At 39.6% G+C, this 21,961-nt stretch overlaps 2 protein-coding genes, 1 long non-coding RNA gene and 1 pseudogene across 3 annotated transcripts; 2 read left to right on the plus strand and 2 right to left on the minus strand.

The window, feature by feature from the left end:
* The first annotated feature begins 441 nt into the window (after positions 1-441).
* On the plus strand, positions 442-3,160 carry LOC104597255 (patellin-6-like). Its single transcript, XM_010258710.3, has 4 exons — positions 442-1,624; positions 1,736-1,860; positions 2,317-2,458; positions 2,597-3,160. Exons 1-4 carry the CDS (start codon positions 902-904, stop codon positions 2,855-2,857), a joined length of 1,251 nt encoding a protein of 416 aa, XP_010257012.1. The 5' UTR covers positions 442-901; the 3' UTR covers positions 2,858-3,160.
* Positions 3,161-8,736: 5,576 nt separating this feature from the next.
* LOC104597254 (uncharacterized) lies at positions 8,737-12,367 on the minus strand. Its single transcript, XR_016082238.1, has 2 exons — positions 11,329-12,367; positions 8,737-11,148 (listed from the first exon to the last, which is right to left on the minus strand). It is a non-coding gene; the product is annotated as an uncharacterized LOC104597254 (long non-coding RNA).
* Positions 12,368-12,567: 200 nt separating this feature from the next.
* LOC104597253 (protein RETICULATA-RELATED 5, chloroplastic-like) lies at positions 12,568-20,407 on the plus strand. Its single transcript, XM_010258709.3, has 7 exons — positions 12,568-13,399; positions 15,476-15,605; positions 16,225-16,755; positions 17,394-17,501; positions 17,957-18,505; positions 19,506-19,622; positions 20,021-20,407. The coding sequence occupies exons 1-7, from the start codon at positions 12,744-12,746 to the stop codon at positions 20,186-20,188; spliced, it is 2,259 nt and encodes a 752-aa protein (XP_010257011.1). The 5' UTR covers positions 12,568-12,743; the 3' UTR covers positions 20,189-20,407.
* LOC104597252 (superoxide dismutase [Cu-Zn] pseudogene) lies at positions 13,406-15,446 on the minus strand (annotated as a pseudogene).
* Positions 20,408-21,961: the final 1,554 nt, after the last annotated feature.

Below are 21,961 nucleotides of genomic sequence, written 5' to 3' on the forward strand. Positions count from 1 at the left end.
GTGCCTCATTGCATGGCACACATGCACCGTAGTAAGTCTTTATACTCTCTTATTTATTTCTAAGGAGCGCAAATAATTTTTTATTTAAAAACTCAAAACAATTTTTGTAATTTTCCGATATGGGACAAATTGAAAATTAGTTTTAATAAGAAAAAAAAAACTATTTTCCAAGACATGTCTATAGATTTTTTTGTTTCATGTAATTGATCAATCATCAAATCAAATTGGATTTAATCTCTAATGAGATTAAAATCCAACAATAGTAGGCCGAAGCCTTACCCTAAAATTTGCTGGACTGGATACAAAAACAGGCCCGAGCTCGACGTTTCCAGGCCGGAGTTGTGCGGACTCGGCCGGGCTGAAATTATCACCCGGTTGTGTAGCCGCACCAAGGAAAAGAAAAAAAATAAAGAAAAACTTTTGAAAGAGGGTGGTGGAGGGACCGGAGGGGTGCCTAATGTGTTCCTCGCCTCCTCCACTCGTCATCTGCAGTTCTGCACGGCACGGACCTCTTACTTTCAAGCTGAGCCATATTATGATCGCTCAAAGCCTAGACGCGGCTCGACTCATTTACAATAGTTATTATTACCACGACAGCAATAATTTTATAATACAAGCAGACACAGACACTCTCTCAGTAGTCCACTCTCATTCTCCGAACCCTGTTTCCTCTGTCTCCATCCTTTTCTCTTTCTCTGCACCCAAAGAAACATCTGCAGATCAGACCTCAGAGAATCGAAAGTAGAGCTTCTGAGCCACCATACTATATACTACTATTAGGGAGATAAAAAGAGAGACTTTGAAACCAACATAATTACGTTTCTAGTTTAGCTGTGTAGTGTGACCCTCAACATTTTGTTCCCACTGATTTCTTCCATCTCTGTTTCCCACAAGACCGTAAATGGAAGCTTCATCGCCTCTCTCAATCCCACAAACCCCACAGGAAAATCCAGATGCCTCTCCGAAACCCTTTAGGAAAAGCTTCGTCAGTTCGTTAATTGAAGCCGCTACACTTCGCTCCCCTTCCTTCAAAGAAGATACATACTTCATCTCTCACCTGAAAGCTTCCGAGAAGAAGGCTCTGCAAGAGCTCAAGGATAAGCTCTCGGATTCTCATGGCTCTGAATCCATGTGGGGTATTCCCCTTTTGGGTGGAGACGAAAAGGCTGATGTGATCCTGTTGAAGTTTCTCCGAGCGAGGGATTTCAGGGTCTCAGACGCTCTAACCATGTTGCAGAAATGCTTGGCTTGGAGGAAAGAGTTCGGTGCTGACAACATTGTTGATGAGGATTTGGGGTTTAAGGATCTCGAAGGGGTGGTCGCTTACATGCATGCGTACGATAGAGAGGGGCATCCCGTCTGCTACAATGCTTATGGGGTTTTCAAAGATAAGGACATGTACGAAAAGATTTTTGGGGACGAAGAGAAGCTGAAGAAATTTCTGAGGTGGAGAGTTCAAGTTCTGGAGAGAGGCATAAACCTTCTCCATTTCAAGCCTGGTGGAATTAATTCCATCATTCAGGTGACTGACCTGAAAGACATGCCCAAGAGAGAGCTCAGGGTCGCTTCCAACCAGATTCTCTCTCTGTTTCAAGATAATTATCCTGAAATGGTTGCTCGGAAGGTAAACTAGTTGCGCTTTCGGACCCGCATTGTCTTTTTTTTTTTTTTTTCCTTTTCTATTTTTTGATATTGAGATATATATTTTCTTAAAATGTGGGTGTTGATGTATCAGGTATTCATCAACGTTCCGTGGTACTTCAGTATGTTGTATTCGATGTTTAGTCCATTCCTTACCCAACGGACCAAGAGCAAATTCGTGATCGCTAGAGAAGGAAATGTTGCCGAGACTCTATATAAGTATGTCCTCGAACTCGTTATACCGGTTCTGTCTCCATGTGGTTACGGAGCCTGTGAACTTTGTTATCTGGTGAAGTGTGTGAAGTGGATTTTGCAAATGGGTTTGTTAGAGTTGGTCTTCGTTGTTTCAGGTTTATTTTTGATTTTCTGGTCGATTTCATTGGTGAACTGTGTTGATTCTAAATGCATATTTGTTGCTGTCATTTAAGTGTATTGTTTTAGTTGAAGATGGAATTGTAAAGCGACTTTCGTCCCTTTCTGTGATAATTTATCTTGCCTTTTTGTGGTTAAAATTAAATAGAACTTGAAGTTTTCATTTACGGGAATTCCATCTTTTAACTATTGCGAGTTATTTTGAGTCTGCAAGTGCGCTTGCACCAAAAATAGAATTATAATCGAAAATCTTTCCTGGGTCTTGGTTTCCCAGTCTGCTTAGCTTTTTGTTTGTGTGATTAGGTTTATAAGGCCGGAGAACGTTCCCGTTCAGTACGGGGGGCTGAGTCGTCCCACAGATTTGGAGAACGGACCGCCCAAGCCAGCGTCGGAATTCACAGTCAAAGGAGGAGAGAAAGTGAACTTAGAGATCGAGGGAATTGAGGTATGCCGTTGGCCTATTGCCGTTTGAAATTTAAATATTTGGATTTTGGACACGTTCTCCCTCTCTCTCTCTCTCTCTCTATATATATATATATATCTCAGTTTGAATTTACTAAGAAGAATTTTCTGCATAAATCAGGGTGGCGCAACCATAACCTGGGATATAGTGGTGGGTGGTTGGGATTTGGATTACAGTGCAGAGTTCGTGCCGAGTACAGAAGGCAGCTACACGGTGGTTATCGAGAAGCCAAGGCGAGTTGCCCCGTCGGAAGAACCGGTCCACGCCTCGTTCACTTCGAAGGAGCCGGGGAAAATGGTGCTGTCCGTCGATAACTCTAAATCTCGGAGAAGGAAAGTCGCTGCTTACCGATATTTCGTGCGTAAACCCATGGTTGTTTAGCTCTAACCTCTGTAATTCGTGTCTTTTCGTTGAAGGAAGTTACATAAATAACCCCCCATTATGTGGTTTGTTTCTAATTAAATATGGGCTGGGCTGGGGAGGAGCGAGGAGGAGAGGTATGCATGTAATGTATAAAAGGATTAAAGGGTGATGGTATTATCGTTATTAGTAGTGAAAATGCAGGTTACATTGGTAACATAAAAGTTGTTCTTTTCTTTTCCCATTTTTCCCTTAAAACAGTTGTCTTCTTTTTTTTTTGGGGTTATATTATTAATATGTTTGGTTGTGTTGTTTTATTGCCAATGGGTGATGAGGAAAGAGATCTTCTTTCTGTGTTGTGGATTTTCTTTGGAAGTGAAGAAAGAAATGATGTTGACTAGACACTAGACTAATCTCTCCATTTGGGCTTTTTTCCTCTTTTTCTTTTTAAAATATTGTGGGAGGGTTGGTGCGGGGGCAGGATGGATGATAAGTGAGTAGCCAGGGCTGAGAAAAGAGCGCTGAAGCCTGAGCGGGGCAGAGAGTGTCACGGGGTTGGGTTTGAGGCGCGTGTGTGCGGGGTTGCGGATGGTTGATTGTTGAACATTTGAACCCACCCAATCCAACCCAATCCGACGACATCTGCCGCTTTGTGTTTGTTGTGATTGGGTGAATGCTGTGTGTTTGTTGTAGGCCCGCCTTGATGCCTGTGCCTAGCATCATTCCAAAATTCCAATTCCTACACCATAATATCAATGATGTATCATAGTGATAGCGAAGGCTCATAGGTGGTACCGGTTAGTTATGTCTCAATCACTTCTCTCTTTGGGGTTCGAAGTTTGAACTTGCAACAAAAATGGCATGTGTTATCAGGCTGTGGGTTTTTTGATTTTATATATGAATCGGGCATATGGGTAATTGGGTATTCCGTCCGCATTTGTAAAGTGCAATAGCAAGTGTTGGTGATTGGAACATATAAAACATATGATGGACCTAACTCTACAATCCCCACAATTACAACATGCATCCCATAATGCAGTAACTTGAATTCTTTTGGGGTTGTGTGGGCAAGCTCCTTAATTTGTTTTGGTGGAGAGTGAGTGGCATTGGCAATTGGGTCTTTACTCTGTCTTTGAATTTGCCTCTTTGGCCTGCCTAACTTTTTAGCTTGTTTGGCATCAAAGTTAAGACAACACTAGAGAGAAAAAGTAGATGAACCTTTTTCTTGAGACTGGGTGAACTCAACTGGTGAGTGGCGAGGGAGGAAAGAATTTTCAATTTTCATGTTAGAAACTGATTGTATTGAGACTTGAGACAAACAAACATAAAAAAAAAAGTAGCACAAACAGAGAAAAAACAAACAAAAAAGAAAAGGGAGCAAGCATGTTAAAATGATATTACCTATTGCTGCCATGAAGAGGACATGTACAACTAGGATCCATCATAGGGTACCTAACTTATGTGCAGGCCAGCTTTCAGTAAAGGGAATCTGTAAGTGTTAGGTCCCCTGTTCACTTCACACACCCATCCCCATCCCCATTGATCCACTGCTCCCCCTAAACCCTAGAGAGTTCCTTCAAAGTTCAAAGTTCAAATGTGGTGTGCTTTTTTTGTACGTTTGATATCGTACGACCCAGCATGGCCCCCTCCCCCCCCCCCCCCCCCCCTTCTCCCTTCGTCCATATATGCGGGTGAACTTTGTGAATATGTTCAAATAATGTTTACACTTTACCCTACATCTTGTGTTTGTTATTATTACCTCCATAGTCCCTACATCATCACAAGGTAACCACTGATCACACATGTGGGAACGTAGGATCGATTAGGAATACCAACCAAAAGTAATGCTGTTGCAAATGGGGTGTATTTTTCAGTAATAGGCAAACTTTAAAGGGTGGGTCATTAATAAATACACAAGACTGGCGGTGTCTTAATAAATCACCCTTGTTATGTGCATAGGTACTTACAACATAGTTTCTGGTTCAACCCTTTTCACTCAGATCACTCGCTACCCTCGTGAAAGAAGAGCCAAAAAAGGAAGAAAGACAGGAAAGTTACTTTTTCTTTTCCCTCCCTCCCCCTTTTTTTGTTTCAATCTTTGCACCTAACCCCCTTTATTTTGATTAATTTGTGTGTTCCCTTGTTTTTAAACTTTGGTAAATTATTCAATGCAAAAATAAAAAAAATGGTCAAATACATTTAATTATAAATTCAATGAAAATGATTTCAATCTTTGTTTATTTGTTTTTAATCGTTCAACAGATGTGTTATGGGAACATAACATTGGAGTGGAGTAGGACAACATTGTTGCATGTAGCAGGTAAGGAGTAGGAGAGGTTTGGCAGACACTCAAAGTAAGGTGTTTGGAAAACCTTGGTGCCATCGTCCCCATCATCGTGTATGAGGATGGAAAGGCACTTTGGTACTTGTCAAACTGAAACCCACAATCATATTATACTAATAGTGGACCACGGCATGGGCTACCACCAACCATGAATCTATCCCCCCTTTCATTCATTTCCATGTTGTGGAATACTGGAACCTGCATGCCTGGACTTAGAAATTACATGATCTCTTCAATACTATCATCTGCTACCCACTTGAGAAAAAGAAAACATTTGAGAGAGAGAGAGAGAGAGAAATGAATTCCCTTTATTTGGATTTTTGGAATACCCTTTTTATTTATATATTTTTACTTCTAATAATGATTTAGTGTGCAATTGAAAGGGTCATGGTCAACATTACTCCCTCAGGGGATTGGTGTCAAGTGGGAATGTAATAAGTACAAAATGTCTTTTAAGCTCACTGAAAAAAGCGAACAGACAAAATAATCAAGGCACTTGGTGAAGAAAGTGATTGCAAAGCAACCAAACAGGGTTTACACATGCTAACAATTCTACGCGTGCTCACAGTGCTGCCGCAGAGGTGCTTGCTAGTTACTATTTAGTATTTACTGCTTAGTGCCCGCTTGGGTTGGGACTTGGGAGGGCTTTCACAGAGAGGTTTCTGGCTTTCTAAGGTGGGCTCTATATGGAAAGTCTACAAGTTATGTTTGGTGAAAAAACTGGAAAGCTCAATTGTGCTTCCATTCAGTTATAAAATCAATTTTTCGTTGAAGTTACTTTAGTTTTAGTAACTTCTTCAAAGCAGTTTGATCAAAGCTAAAGGCGATCCAAACGGGCTCTTAATCACATCTCCAAGTCCCCTGCCCATTTAGGAGGGATTAAGCCCAGTGGCTTCTACCTCTTTGAGGTGTGTCAACATGGACGGCGAAGCTATGTTTGGTGAAAGATCTGGAGATCCCAGATCAACTGTAGTCAGTTAATTATTTGGAGGGGCTTCTCATCTACAGTGCTTCAAAACAGCTGAACCAGCTTTAGTTGAATCTTCATCAGCTCGCTCATCCCTCCCAATTCCCAAACAAAGCCCCCAGTAGTCCAGTATTTTTGCATGTCCGACGCTTCTAATCAATTGTCCCTTCAAACAAATTGAAAGAAGTAAGAAGGAGCTGTATGTGGAGAACAAATAAGAGAGGAGGAGCAGGCGTGCAACTCCACTATTCTCTAAGGATTAAGGGAGACTTGCGTTTTCTTGTGACTTCTGTGGTATGTTTATTTTTCATTTGAATATGGTGAACACTTTTCTTTTTTTTTTTCATATTTATTTTTATCATCAGGAGTCCACAATTTAACAATGGATATGGTATTGAACAGCACGAAACGTCTGAACCTCATAAGAACCTATTCAATTCAAGGAACTTACCTAACAATTTAAGATTTTAGGGCGAATGATTCTTTGAGAGTTAATACATTTGCAAACAGTTGCAATGGATTGAAAAGCCCTTATTTCAAGTCCAGCCCACTCAAGGCTGATGAGACAGACAACAGCTCAACTTCTCAAGCCAGCCCTGAACGTTGGATTGGGTTGGCGACTTCTGTAGGGATACGAAGATCTGGTCCCTCCTCAATGATGATGCCCTACATGTATTAGACTTGATTGGGAAAAATATACAATGGAGACGTGGCGTGTTGCAAGGAGACTTTACCAACGTGGGCTGATTCATATGACGGTTGGGCTTGGGCTCTTAATAGATCGGGTTGTTTTATACAAAACCTGTTTATGCATATGTGTTGGGCTTTGCAAATGTTTTCGTGAAAATTGCTATCAAAAGGATTTAAGGATGCGTTTCGAAATGATGTAAATAAGTGTGAATGTAAATATATAGTGTCAAATGGTTTATATAAATTGTAAAATTGGGTTAGTTATGCACTGACAAATTTATCTTTTTACCGAATAGACTTTTTAGCTGTAATGGATGTAAACATGAATTCCAATAAAGCATATGCTTTTTTTTTTTTTATCAAAACCCCACTTGAATGCAAATTTACTTCTTTTTTATTGATATACTTTTACATCTTATTATCAATGTAAATATGCTTTAGTCTGTCATTTGTCAATGCATAAATGTAATATTACCAAATACAGGCAAAAATGAACCAAAGTACAAATTTACCCTGAATCGGGATTTACAATCCATTTGCATCATTTCCAAACACATCCTAAGGTGAGATCCTTGCCATGGTTGTGATGAGGTGGAGACTGCAGAGAGAGCATAATCTTTGGACTTCTGACACTGTGACATTGCTGGAATGGTGTGTTATGGTTTTGCTTTGCATTGGCATCCTGAATCTCCAAATGTTGGTTCGGTGGTGAATTGGCCCGATTTAGGGTCCACTTGGTTTGCAGTTAAAATCGGAATCTAAATACTTTAGAGTTAGAATTGGAATAGTCTACTCTCATAGTTTATTTAGTTCAAACGGAAATGGGAATGAAAATTAAAATTAGAAGAAATGAAATTTCATTCTCAAAAGAAGGAAGGGAATGATCATTCCATTCCCTCAAATGGAGGAATATCATTCCACCAGGAATGGAAATGAGATTCCAATTCCTTCTAACCAAACAATTAAAATCAAAATAGTCCAGTCCGATTCTGATTCCAGACATCTATTCCCATGAATGAAATGGCACCTTATTATGACTTTCAAATTAATTGATTTATTTTTTCATCATGTTCTTCGTTGGGAGAATACTCTATTGTATTGCTCATTGCTTAGCATCAAGTTCTGAGAAGTGTTTTGTTTGATTTGAATTTCTTTCTTTTGTCAATAATAAAAGTCTTTAGTGGCCCAAAACAAATAAAGGCTTATCAAAGTATAAATGGGCTAGACCCATTTATGACATTATCGGTTTGAGTTTTATTAATTAGACAAATACAAGATAATTTCGTGTTTGGGTTTGAATTGGTTTTAGAGCATTCTTTATTTTAAGGATTTATCTCTTTTTTATAGTTAAAATGTTTCTACGAACACCGAATTCTTAACCGAAAAAAAAGATAAATACTTAAAATAAGAAATAATAAATACAATCTTATTTTATTTATTTTTTATTGTTTTTTTGATAAATCAACATCTCCATTGGGGTTGGGGCACCGGTGTTATCGTTGCAAATGGATCGGACCAAATTTCGCCAGGGGTTATTATTCAAATATAATCCGATAAAAGAATCCAAGATATTCGGATTATATCTGATATTCCATAGATACGTAAAACAAATATTCAAATTCGAGTTGTTTACAGAGCAGGTGTCCAATTATGATAAATTGGATATTATTTGCATCGACATAAATCTGATCCATTTCAGCCCTATCTTATTCTTATCAGTTGGGATCAAATCTACATGAACACGAGATGAGACAAACCCGACCAGTACAAATTACAAAATCCAATTCTTTGTGTTTTTATTTTGGGTAATTTCTTTAAATTATCCTTACTGTTTAGTTAATTGATTAATTGTAATTTTTCTGTTTTTAAAAATTGATACAGTGATAAAACGGAAAGAAATGAAATGTCAAATTTATTCTCAACTATTTCTTAAATTTTAAAATAAAATTCACTGACGAACAGTTATAATGATGATGATGTTTTGCAATTCTTTAATTTAACGGAGGATCTGCTACTGATAATTTCGTCGCTACTAGCATGGAACTTTGGTAGCAGCAATGCCGGGAATTTGCCACTTGAAATACCAGCAGAAACGTCAAGAATCTGCCACTTCACAAATCAACGAAAGATTTTTGTTTAACACAACTAAAACAAGATCTTCCATGGATGAACGCTGAGCCCCTTGTCTTGACGGTCCTGCTCTTGGATCCGAGTAAAGGAAAAAAATAGAGACCTTTAGGACAGGGGACAGGGGTTCGATTGCAGAGAAGGCGAAGAAGAGGGTTCGCTTTAGAACAGGGGTTCGATTGTAGAGAAGACGAAGAAGAGGAGAGAGAAAGCCCTGTTCAGTTTGTCTTATCTTCGACTGTAGACCTGTAGAGCTGCTCATCAAGAAATATCTCCCAAGTCGTGTTCCAACCAGATGAAGGCGACATACAGTGTATGAGCAGTTGGAAACGAGGAAGCGTCGCCATCCCCAGTGGAAGAGAAGCAGAGCTGCGACACTAATAGCAAATCGCCCAAGAGGCGAAAGCATTGGAAGTCGCTTGAGAGATGGAGGTAGGCGAGCCAAGCTAGTCGGCTAGCATCTCTCTCCAAGGAGGGAATGGGTTTGTTCAGGTCTCCCACTACCCACTGAGGAAGTCGCCCAGAGAATCCTACAGAAATGAAGGCGGCGATGAATGTTTCTGTGGAGGGGCTACTAAAAGAGAGAATCAAAGGATGGCTCAGCCACCCCTATAGAAGACGCCGACCATTTGTCGAGGGCGAAGTACAATCCGCCCAGGACAAGATGCTGGAGGGAAGAACAGGAGCGACTACTGCCTAGAGAGAAAAGAAGCTAACCGGGAAGTCGACCCTAGAAGAAAGCGGCTCCCTCGCTCAACCTTAGAAGGCTCATCGATTTGCCTAGCTAGGCCTAACAAGGAGGTGCAAGTGAGAATGAAGATAGGCGAAGCACTTGACTGGACGAGGGTGGACATGGTAGGCGATTGGTAAGTCGATGTTCTGGCTATTGTTTATAGTTCTAGACACTGAGAATGGCAGACCAGCGACCAGTGAAGCCATTGGAAAAATTTATGTGGCAGAAGGTATCAATTGATGCACCTTTAGTTTAGCATCCACTTTTGTGCTCTGACGGCTCAGCACAAAGGTGCTTACGAGACGCTAATGGCAAAACATTAGCTTACGGTTTGAACATAGCCATCGGTGATGAGGTCCAAAACTGGGCTTGGTCGCAGAAACCTCTACAGTACTACGGTCATCAAGGAGGTTGATCGTTGAGAGGGCAAGATTGGCATCAAGGAGGTTGAAGGATGAGGCGATCTCCGACCCTTGAGAAGAAACGATTTGGGAAACCCAGTTGACCGGTTCACTATAGGGAAGTTTAAATCTCAGGCAGCTGTGATTTCTATTAGAATAACCAGTTGCTACTAACAAAGATGCTCCACTGACGAGGGAAAATCGTAGATAATGACAATGCTGCATTGGCGAGGGTGGGGAGAGAATGAAGAGAGAGGACGGTGATCAAATATGACACAGGCACGGGCGGTGATTCTTACCCGACTTACAGAGAAAAGGGACGAAGGGTGATATTGGATTTTAGAAAAAAATTATATCACCAACGATTTTGTTGATGGAATATTAACATATGCTAAGGACAAGGATAGACAATAAGGATGGTTTAAGACAATATATAAATCGCAAGGATAGAGTTAGTCGATTAACTGGAATAGTTCAAAGAAATTAGGACTTTTATTTTCTGTTGTATGTTTTTGAGATATTTTCGTTAATATGCAAGCCCCCCTGTGCTATGGGTCTGTGGCAAAGACCCCTGTCTTTTGTTTTATGACAAAGATCCTCCTCCTGTACTATGACTGTGACACAAAAACCCCCCTTTGTTTGCTTTTCGTTGAAATCTGCCGTTACACGAAATTAGGAGAAAAATACTGTTCATCTTCCCCAATTAACGGTACACGAACAGCAGCGGCAGTATTCCACATTTCTCTCTCTCCCCGATTCCTCTTCTTCCTCTAAGTCTTGTTCTCTCCCATTCCCCAAATTTTAATAGTTATTCCTTCAAATCCCTCCCCCGGAGGCTTCTTACTGTGCAAATCGAGATCCTTAATAATAATTTTACAACTTCAATCTCCGAACAATGGCCTGGTGGATACAGTCCCAACAGATGGTGGATACAGTCCCAAGAGATACGCTTAAAGAGCATACGCGTTGGGCTCATTCAAGCTACTCCATAACTTCACCAGATCCCCGAAGCTCCTAAAACAGATTTGCGCAAAATACACAAAATCTTCCCTGCAACAATAAGCACCAACAAAATCAAAATCCCATTTTCTATTTCCATTCAAACTCTATCTCTTCATCACAAGATTTGTGACAGTGAGAAACAAACACACTTCCCCAGAAATTTGTGTTTTATAATTCATAAAATCTAAACGAGATTCAGATAGGAGAAACCGAATGTTCCGGGCTTACTGTATTAGAGGGTTCAACCATCCCCCATATCTGTCCTCCAGTTCTTATGGCAGGTCGTGATGATACAAGGTCACAAACGATTCGATGCCTGCCAACACGTACAAGCCTTCGTTATAGCCTTTGTTATAGACGATAAGAGGAACACAGTAGGAGATCGATAAGAGGAACACAGTACCAGTGCCGGTGATGCCGCAGGCACAGAGAGCGAGCATACCTGGCCTGGTGGAGGCCCCTGGAGGAATCAAAGTTGTTGGTTTCGCTGTTCTGCGGGTGGTAGAAGAAGCAACGACCCTGACGATTTTGAACATTGTTGTCGTTACCGTTGCAGATGTTGCGTTTATCGCCCAAGTGAAGGAAATCAAAATTAAATTCCAAAATTTCAAACAACGATGGAGAGAGAGAGGGAGAGGGGCCGGTGGTGGATTCGCCGCTGTTGAGTTCGATTCCGCCGCTGCAATCAAATGCAGCGGTGGAAGTCGGTGACGGGTTTGAAGGCGGAGGAGGCGGTGGAAATGGAGGAGGAGGGGTTGCTCTTCCGGTGGCTATAGGGGAGGAGAAAAGGGGAGATCGATAAGTTCTCTACCTTTCAGAATAAGCCATGTCTGAACCCAGGCGCTTAATCTCCATGACACCGATATCTAGCTGGGGTGCTACGCAGCCCGGACCGGATCCAGGAAAGGTTAAGTTTTGCCGGAGACTCGATAGTTCCGCGCGGGACGAAGTGATTCGCTCCTGTAAACATGTCAAGGACAAAACCTGATATGATGTTGATACGCGACGAACAAAGCGAGGGAAAATATTGGAGAACAGCTATTCGTGTATCCTAAGGAAGATGAACAGTATTTTTCTTATTACAAGGAAGGATGGTAATATGGAGATTAAAAAATATTGTAACGGCGAATTTCAAAAGAAAGTTAACAGAAGGGGGTTTTTGTTTCACGGTCATAATACAGAGTTTTTGTCGCAAAAGTACAAGGAATCTTTATCATAGATCTCATAATACGGGGGTCTTAATAATTTACCTAAAAAAAATAAAATAAAAAAAAAACTTGTTGATGAGATGAGACGACGACGACGTGGCAGTGGCGTTGCCTCCCACTCGCGTCTTGTGGCGAGAGAAAATGGAGCAAAGAGCAAAGCAACACAAAATATCGTGCACACGACGACGACGGTGTAAACTCGAGCCGCTAGTTTCTCGGAGCTATCGAACCACTCAAAAGTTGTGTATATCTCTATCCACGTCTGAAAATACACAAATTTCAAAATCCAGAAATACCAAAGTGAGACGCGATTTGCGATCTTCGCCAGTCGCCACGATACCTCCCCCCATTAGGCCCTTACGAGCCTTACCCCGTCTCCCTCTGTGTTCGTGCGCCATGTAAAAAGAAGATCTAAGAAATCCACGCCGTCCAGAGATGAGACCCCAAACTCATAAAGACTTCTGCTTCAAGCCGGTTTCCCTCTGCCATGTTTCCCGTCGCCGCTGCATTCAGTCAGAAAATGAATTTTGCCGGAAATTCAGAGTTGGAGAAGTACTTTTCCGTTCAATTCCACCTCATAAACGTCGTCGAATAAGTCTTACGGTTCGTTGTTCACGGAATCCTTTGGAAAATGTTGAAAACTTGGATAGAAACCCGGGTATTCCCGGCGGAAGTAGACGAGAGGTGCTGGTCACGCCTTTTCTGGCGGTCGGAGCTTACTTTTTACGGTCTATGGTTGCCAGAGCGGAGGATAAGGGACCGGAGAGTGTTGCACCTCTGCCGGTTTCAATGGTTGACGAGAAGAAAAAGGAAGACGTCATAATTTCTAGGGTATATGATGCAACCGTTATCGGAGAGCCCCAGGCCGTCGGTAAGGATAGGAACAAGGTTTGGGATAAGTTGTTGAATGCACGTGTTGTTTATCTAGGAGAAGCTGAACAGGTTCCAGTTCGCGACGATAAGGATCTTGAACTTGAAATGGTTAAAAATTTAAGAAACAGGTGTTTTGAGCAGGAAAGGCCCATCTCCCTTGCTCTGGAAGCCTTTCCATTGAATTTGCAGGAGCAGCTTAATCAATATATGGATAAAAAGTATGCCCTCCCCCAAAATTCTGCTTAATTGCTTAACAATTTCCAAAGAAACCAAGTTCGGTAACCTTGGTTTACAATTTATTTATTTATATTTTTAACTAAAAGAGCATAGCAGCCTACTTGCTCTGCTTAATTTGCGTTTTAGTGTATTTGACAATTATACCTTCTGCTATACTGGGACGTGGTTTTTCTTTGACATCATTATAATGTAATAAACTAAGGATGTAATGTCTCAAAACGGGCCATGGATATCTGTCTAAGCAAAAAGGAGCATCTTTGAGTTGGTGCAGCAACTTAGACAGATGATATTTAATTTTGTTTTGGTTTTTGACTGGGTAAATTTCTATAGCTGAGAACTTCTCCTACAACCAATTGCACTCTGTTAGTATGATAAGCTTCACATTCATTTTGCTTAGTTGTAGATATGCTATTATCTGCCTGCAAGGTTAATGTAGATTTCTGTTAAATTCTGATGCTGAATCGAAGTTCTGAGATTCGAAGCTGTGTGCCTTACCATTTGGTAAGAGTTCCACTTTCAGTCATCTGGTTCTCTGAACAGTAGTGTCTCAATAGGATTTCCAAATTTACTTCGCTGCAAACTGCCAAGTTTCCATCTGACCATCTTCCACTTGAAGTAGAGTGAACATTTTACAGCAACCTAAGTCTTAATCATCATTTATTTGTCCTCTTAATACTAATCAAAAGGATCGAGCATAACTCGTACAACCTTTTAAATATCTTTTTTTTTGAGCAGTACAAACATCTCAGGTTCTATGACAAAAAGAGCCATGGAGGAAACAACACATTTTCAGGCTTTTCAGCTATATCTCACAATACACGCCCATCTCTTTATTCCATATAATTTCAATTTGCAAGAACCCTATGAAGAAACCCTTGGAGAACCGCAAATTCTACCCCAATATATGGGATAGTGCCAGATTAACCATGCAGACCAATAATACCACAGGCTACTCTGCCACCAGCATTCCCAGTACTTTTGCTGAGTTCATGTCCTCCTTTTCCAAGATTGTCAGGATCAGCATGCACAACAACAGCCCTTCCTACAATTGAATTGGGTCCAGAAAGAGGAATCTGTTAGTCAACTATGGTGAAGTTAACAGTACCATCCTCACCAAAAGTAACATTTCCAAGGTCACCAGCATGACAGTTTTCATCCTCGGGAGCACCATGCTTTTACCATGAGGGTTAAAATGTGGTCCTGTTGACATGCAACCATTTGTTGTGTCACCAAGAGCATGGACATGGAATCCATGAAGCCCAGGTTTAAGACCAGAAACACTTCCAGTTACTTTAGTTGAGCCATCTTCTTCCTCAGTAAAGTATATGGTGTCATTGACACCTGCATTGCTGCCAAGAACAGCAACGGCCTTCACCATCTTTCTATGTGATCTCAGAACACCCCTGAGAGAGAGAGAGAGAGAGAGAGAAAGCTTCGGCTACTACCTTTTAAATATCTTAACAACTAATCATCATTAATTTCCACTTGCTTCAAATGCTTATGTTGGGGACTAATGCATGGTTCTGCACCTCACCTCTACAGCATGGTGGCAATTACAATGAAACTATTCATTCTCAATTATTGACATGCTTTTCCTTCTTCCAAGCAACGGCTGACTTTTGGTTGGATTTGCTGTCTCTGTTATCATTCTTCATTAAATTCTATGTATTGGGAGAGCAAACTAAAATAATTGGAACTGAGCTGTGTTACAGAAGATACCATGTGGATATAAAAGAAAAGAAGAAAACGGGATATGCTATGCATTCACTAAAACTAGAATAAGTAAAATGAATCTTATCATTTCTTCCAGCAGGCATTTCCACCCTTAAGTTTTACAAAATGAGATTGTCATATATAATTTCTTCTTACTTCAACGAAGCTAGAATGAGCTTGTTGCATTTTATGAACCATGGTTCAGAACCCTAAATGGATTTGTTTTATTACATCTATAAATTTCTTCCACTATCATTTTGGAATTATGCCTTCTTGGATAAAATTGGGGTTTGGATATTGTTTGCAGTCTTTGCTTCTTACCTTTCTGCATTACATGATGGCAGGATTGATGGTGAGACCTTGAAATCATACACCTCACATTGGCCTCCTCAGGGTTGGCAGGAGTATGAACCCTTGTTAAGTTACTGCCGTGATAATGGAGTTCGTCTCGTTGCTTGTGGTACCCCACTTGAGGTATTAAAAGACGTCTGTAGTCTGTATTGTTTATCAAACACTAAACCTTTATATTTTAGATGCTGGAAAGAAGAAATAACTGGTTTTAGAGCAAATGAATGTAAAAGTTTGTCTTATGATTTTCAATGCATGAGGATTAATTATCACTTTTTGCTAATTTCTATGTCACAATTTTATAATGTTATACTTGCATTAAAAGTAGAATGCACAATTACTGCAATAATTGGAAGCACCTGGTACAATGTGTCCATCCTGTGCCTTATCTTGCTTTGACTCTTGAAACCTTCTCTGCTCCGACTGTTTATGCATAAGTATTACTACTTTCCTTTCTGACTTCTGAAGCTGTCACCTGGTTTAGTTTTTCCAGTGTATTCCAATTGGCACTTTACTTGTTACAATCTGGAAATACTAATTTTACATTATCTATGAAAATGCTTTTGCGTGATGCTCTGTAAGCATATATATATATATATACCATTGAATTGATGCTTTTCATAGGTTTATTTTCGTAGTGTGTTGACACACATATTACTAATAGTATGCATTTTTACATTATATTTGCTGTTTATGCATGACCTGTGATATTACTCTGGGAAATCAACTTTGCTGAAATGACTAGGTTCTGCGAACCGTTCAAGCTGAAGGTATTCGTGGCCTTTCTAAGGCAGATCGTAAAATGTATTCTCCTCCAGCTGGTTCAGGCTTTATTACAGGCTTTACTTCTATCTCCCGTAGATTGCCAATAGATATGATTTCTCAAAATCAGTCTGTTCCTTTTGGGCCAAGTTCATATCTTTCTGCACAAGCGAGAGTGGTGGAAGATTACACAATGTCCCAGGTTATCTTGCAAGCATTGGTAGATGGAGGTTCCTCGGGTATGCTTGTTGTAGTGACAGGTGCAAGCCATGTTATGTATGGATCAAGAGGGACAGGGCTGCCAGCTAGAATCTCTAAGAAGTTGCAGAAGAAAAACCAATCAGTTATATTACTTGATCCTGAGAGGCAACATATACGTAGAGAGGGAGAAGTCCCTGTTGCTGATTTCTTGTGGTACTCTGCAGCTAGACCTTGTAGTAGGAATTGTTTTGATCGTGCTGAAATTGCTAGAGTAATGAATGCTGCTGGTAGGAGGCGAGATGCTCTACCCCAGGTTAATTATTTATTCCCAAATGTAGATCCTTTTTTGGCTTCTACTTTCTTTGTCTGGCAAATATTGGTTCTCCGTTCTCATATATGGACTACTTTCCTTGAATTGAGATAAAGAGTTTGTGGTGTAGAATAGCTCTCCATAATCAACTTATAGTAATGCTCAAAAAAATGTAAAAAAGGGAAAAATTGACTTGCTGGATTTTCTAGAGTATAACCAGAAGGTTATACATGTAAGATCCCCACCATACTTGCACACAAAAAATCCAAGCACATTCAAGTAGAACTTACCTGCTGGAGATCTCTTTCTAATTCTGTCGCCTTTGGTCATGCCTATCAGTCATCCATTTCAATGTTCTTATTTATGCTGCATCCATTTCAAGGTTTAATTGGTTATTTGATTGTCCAAACCTCTGCTTACCATACAATACTAATTCTTTTTATCCACTCAAACATGTATTGGAGACAAAATGCTAATTGTTGTATTTCCTATATTTTTTATTTAAAATTAAAAGATTATGCAGATGGGGCAAACTATGAATGTAATTGATGCATCCATTCAAGAGATAGCTTTCTTTTCTCAGAAGATATTCTCTTCTTAGCAGAAAAGATGACTATTTTTTTTGGTGATGTGCTGCCCAGGACCTTCAGCAAGGACTGGATCTTGGTCTGGTGTCACCAGAAGTGCTACAGAACTTCTTTGATCTGGAGCAATATCCCCTTATTTCCAAACTTACTCATCGCTTCCAGGTAAGTTGTTTTCAAGGATTAACTATCTTTCATTTCTTTTGGTTTATAGAAATCACACTTAGATCTTGAAAGAATTTCTTTCTTTGATTAGATGGTAAAGAGGAATAGGAAGTGCTCTTTGTGTTTGGTGCTTATGTTTTGCTCATTTTTTTTTTCCTTTAACCCTTACAATGTTTTGTTTGCGTTGGTAAAGTATGAACCAGACAGTTATGAATGTTGTCTGCATTGGTAGACTATCTGCCATCCAAGCCTATTGGTTGAAAACATAAGCTCAATGCCAGTGCTTGGAAGTCACCAAGCTGATTTTTGGCCTGCACATTCTCCATTTGGTTAATTTGTGCCATGTGGGACTAAGTCATGTCATTGGTAAAGAACACATATATGACTAGATATGCATCACATATGCAATTCCAAATGTTTCAAGAGTTGCTGCATTCAATCTTGATTTGATGCAGGGTTTCCGGGAAAGACTGTTGGCTGATCCTAAATTCCTACATAGGCTTGCTATAGAAGAAGCCATATCAATAACAACAACTCTCTTGGCACAGTATGAGAGACGTAAAGAAAATTTCTTTGAGGAGCTTGACTATGTTATCACAGATACTGTCAGGGGTTCAGTTGTTGATTTCTTTACTGTGTGGCTTCCTGCCCCTACTTTGTCATTCCTTCCATATACTGATCAGGTAACTGCACCAGAGAGCATGGATACTTTAAAGGGCCTTCTTGGGTCTATCCCAGATAATGCATTCCAAACAAATGTTGCTGGGAAGGTTTGGAATTTGAGTCATAGGGTTGCATCAGTGCTTGTTGGTGGTCTGAAGCTTGCTAGTGTTGGCTTTGTTTCCAGCATTGGGGCTGTAGCTGCCTCAAATGTATTATATGCAATACGGAGAACACTGAACCCGGAATTGGTTATTCAACAAAAAAATAAAAGATCTCCTATATTAAAGACAGCAGTAGTCTATGGGCTCTTTCTTGGAACATCAGCAAATCTACGGTATCAGGTATATATTGTTTTTATTTTTCTTTTGTTTTGTTTCATTGTGGGAAAGACGTTTTCTTAGTCGAAAGGCTAAATCTTGTTCTCATTTACCATTTCTAGTTGTCTCCCATGGTAAAATTCAATACAACCACAAAGGGAATTACTAAATGGAAGAACTGCTAGTAGAGAAAACAAATGAATAGATGGCTAAAACATGCATTTCCCGTGTAGTTTGAATGGGGTGGGGGATCAATAATCAGTTGTCCTATTCCTGGATATCCATTGTGAGCTACATAACCTGAAAGCACTTACCAATTGGTAGTTCCCTTCCTGCTGCATGTACCCCCCCCCCCCACCCCCATGTGGTAACTACAGGATCTATCTTATTGGTTTCTTTGAATGGCCTCTTTATTACACCATTTCATTGTTCTTTTTATCAAGAGACACTGTTACTGAGTTAACCTGCTTGATTTGGTGAGATAAATTGGTGCACAATTAAGATTACATGCTTGTGGTACGTAATTGATGGTACATTGATATCATCATTCAAAGTCTTCTTCAACTATTTGAGGTTGACCATATAAATTATTTCACGTTTTATTCCCTCTAATGTTTCATCATCTTTTAAGAATGTATTTTACCCTGGCCTGCATTCCTTTGGTTTTTGCCTCCTTTTTAAGCCTTGAGCCTGCAACCTGCAAAACCAGTCCTTTCTGGAATTAGTTGATTTTTCAAGCCTGCAACCTGCAAAATCATCTGTTAGTTGATTTATTATCAACATTAAAAACTATGCCATTCTGGAATTAGGTTTCTGAAGTTGAAGAGCAATACTGAAATAAATTATTATCAAACATTATTGGAGTTTTTAGTTTTTACTTATGTTTTACTTTTCCACAAGAGAAGTAGAACCAATGAATCATTACTACTTCTGTTCTTTGTTTGTATTTGGAGGGTGAGACCCTTACTTCACCCTCACCTTTGGAAATTTTCATATTTAACAAATGAAATTTATTTTAATGCAGATTATTGCTGGAATAGTGGAGCATCGGATTTCAGATCAATTGCTGTCTTCTCAACCATTACTTGTAAATATGTTATCTTTTGTTGTTAGGACAATCAACTCCTATTGGGGAACACAGGTTAGAATCATCTTAACTTTTGTTCTCGCATTAGTTTTCTTATTTCACGAGGTTCATTTGATAAAATTTGAAAAACATGATTGTCAGAAGTTATATTACTCCTTTGCCCTTCATGGTTCATTTTAGCCAGACCAAGCATCCAGAACAAATTTTGGAACTTCACTGCATTTTTTTTTTTCCATTATAGGCTGTGTAGGTGCATTTTGTTTTCTGATCTTATTAGCGATGGTGGGGGAATGGGGATTGTCATGTTCCCATTTTCTGGTTTTTGCTTCACCATGTAATCTGCACGTTCCAACATCAATTGGTTTTCATCTATCATTCTATTGCATTGTCATTCCTACCATCAGTGCCATTAAGTCTAGGACTTGATCTTATGTTGTTTCTAAATGCTGCAGCAATGGGTAGATCTTGCTCGCTATACAGGATTGCAGACACGGAGAAATAAAGCGCTGCCTGATCAACCTTTAGATAACGTTAACTCATCTACATCAAGTTGCAGCACCATAAAGGAAGCAAGTATAGATGAAATCAATAACCAATCAGGTGATAATCCTACTTCATAGCTTCATACTTGGAAATTTTGTATCATTATTCTTTTGCAGATGTTGGGAATGATATCAAAGAAACGGATCTCAATCTCCATGCATCTACTTTTGTGTAATTTGTCTATCAGAGCTCTCTAAATTTTGGTGAGTGTACGGGCAAGATAGTAGAGAATAGAAAGATACAAAACTGATGTAATGGGCATGATTGAGAATAAATACGATTTTTTTTTTATGGAACCCGTGGTTAAGTATATACTAGAACTTATCTTTACCAAGGGACAAAACAATTGGATTGGCTGTAATGCCCATTGTATGAAAGATCGTTTCGCTCAAAAATCAAAATAGTTAGCATTGTAGCGGTATTGCATGTTTACGATCAATGAGACAATGAACATGTCTCTCGACTCTCCCTCTTGGGAATGGGAAGCATTCTGGGGTGAAATCGCGAGACTTCTCGTATCCCTGATCAAACTTGTGATCTCTTGGTCCCTCAATCTATCCCTTGATCTGCAGGATTTGAAGCTACAATATATAATGTTAAGTTATTGGTTTTTTCTTATGCATCTTTTGGCTTGCATGTGAAGAAAACAAGTTTCAGAGTGAGAGCTCGTGTGCATTAGAGTTTAGGGTTTCTGCGAAAGATAGGTTGTTCAACCATTGTATTTTTTTATTTTCAATTTTTATAGTGAATTTTTGCTCATCTATCACCCATGGATATAGTATGCCGAGTCACGGAAATTTGTGTATGTTTTGTTTTGTTTTTTCTTTTTTTTTTTTATTTCTCATATCTCTATTTTATTTTATTTGTATTTTGGATTTTGCACAACAAAAAAATTGTTGCCAAGGCTAAGTTTGGAAGGAGTACAAATACAAATATGTAGTGTGCAAAACTTTGTATTTTGTATTATTTTGTATGTATTTGCACTCTATATTTGTATTTGTAATCCTTTTAAATTGAGCCTAAATTCAAAGAAGAATATAATCTTACAAGAGAAGTGCATATCTTTTTTGAGAGTCCGATAAAAAAATCACCCCGTAAATTTTGAAGAATTCTTGTTGATTAGTGTACAAATTAGAAGAACAAAGCCTTAAATTTAGGAGATCTGCAATGCACAAGTCCTCAAAGTCTGAAATATAAAGCTCGGATTGACCATCAATGCACGTTGAGATGTGTTGTGGGGTGTGTTCAATGGTAGGTCTGTAAATGGAGACAGGATCTGCTCCTTGGAGCGCTTTGGGAACATGTTCTGTGCTTGCATTCATTATTCATGGGGAGATATTCTCAATACAATTTGCTCAATGAGGAGTGCTCAATGAGGAGCAGATCCCAATTCCTGTCAACGGTATCTAAAACTTTTACTTCTACATCTGAAATCCAATTTGATTATCTCAGAGTTTAATATAGTTAAAAGAATATAATGAGTTTTGGATTGGATTTGGATAGGACAAGTACAATCCCATTGAAAATTGGATTGAATTCGCATGTAAGCCCATCTTATCCAAACTCTTATATATATCATATCAAATGTCTACATTACTCTACATGTGTGATGCGACGCAATTCGGTTGCTCTTAGTTGGAGATGCGTTGGCTTCCAGTAGTTTGCGAGCTCAAGTCAGTAATTTGCGAGCTGATAGTTTTAGAAAACAAGAGAGCTAGTGAGTAGAGATTACGCCTACCTTCGCCCCTGGAGGGTTGGGGTCTTTATATACTGGAGTCCTCGCGGGTTTTTCAGAGTGGTTTCGGGATCCTTGCTATGATGAGGCCCGTTTCCGTGTTAATAGGAGATAA

This window comes from Nelumbo nucifera, chromosome 2 (genome assembly GCF_055504915.1).
Source record: "Nelumbo nucifera cultivar China Antique chromosome 2, China Antique-T2T, whole genome shotgun sequence".
Lineage (NCBI taxonomy): Eukaryota > Viridiplantae > Streptophyta > Magnoliopsida > Proteales > Nelumbonaceae > Nelumbo > Nelumbo nucifera.

Bases quoted from the DNA above. Each gene is read 5' to 3' on its own strand.
- LOC104597255 (XM_010258710.3), top strand. From the start codon at position 902: ATGGAAGCTTCATCGCCTCTCTCAATCCCACAAACCCCACAGGAAAAT. The intron at 1,625-1,735 runs GTAAACTAGTTG...TTGATGTATCAG, and splicing joins CTGAAATGGTTGCTCGGAAG to GTATTCATCAACGTTCCGTG. The intron at 2,459-2,596 runs GTATGCCGTTGG...TGCATAAATCAG, and splicing joins TAGAGATCGAGGGAATTGAG to GGTGGCGCAACCATAACCTG.
- LOC104597253 (XM_010258709.3), top strand. From the start codon at position 12,744: ATGAGACCCCAAACTCATAAAGACTTCTGCTTCAAGCCGGTTTCCCTC. The intron at 15,606-16,224 runs GTATTAAAAGAC...TGAAATGACTAG, and splicing joins CTTGTGGTACCCCACTTGAG to GTTCTGCGAACCGTTCAAGC. The intron at 19,623-20,020 runs GTTAGAATCATC...TAAATGCTGCAG, and splicing joins ACTCCTATTGGGGAACACAG to CAATGGGTAGATCTTGCTCG.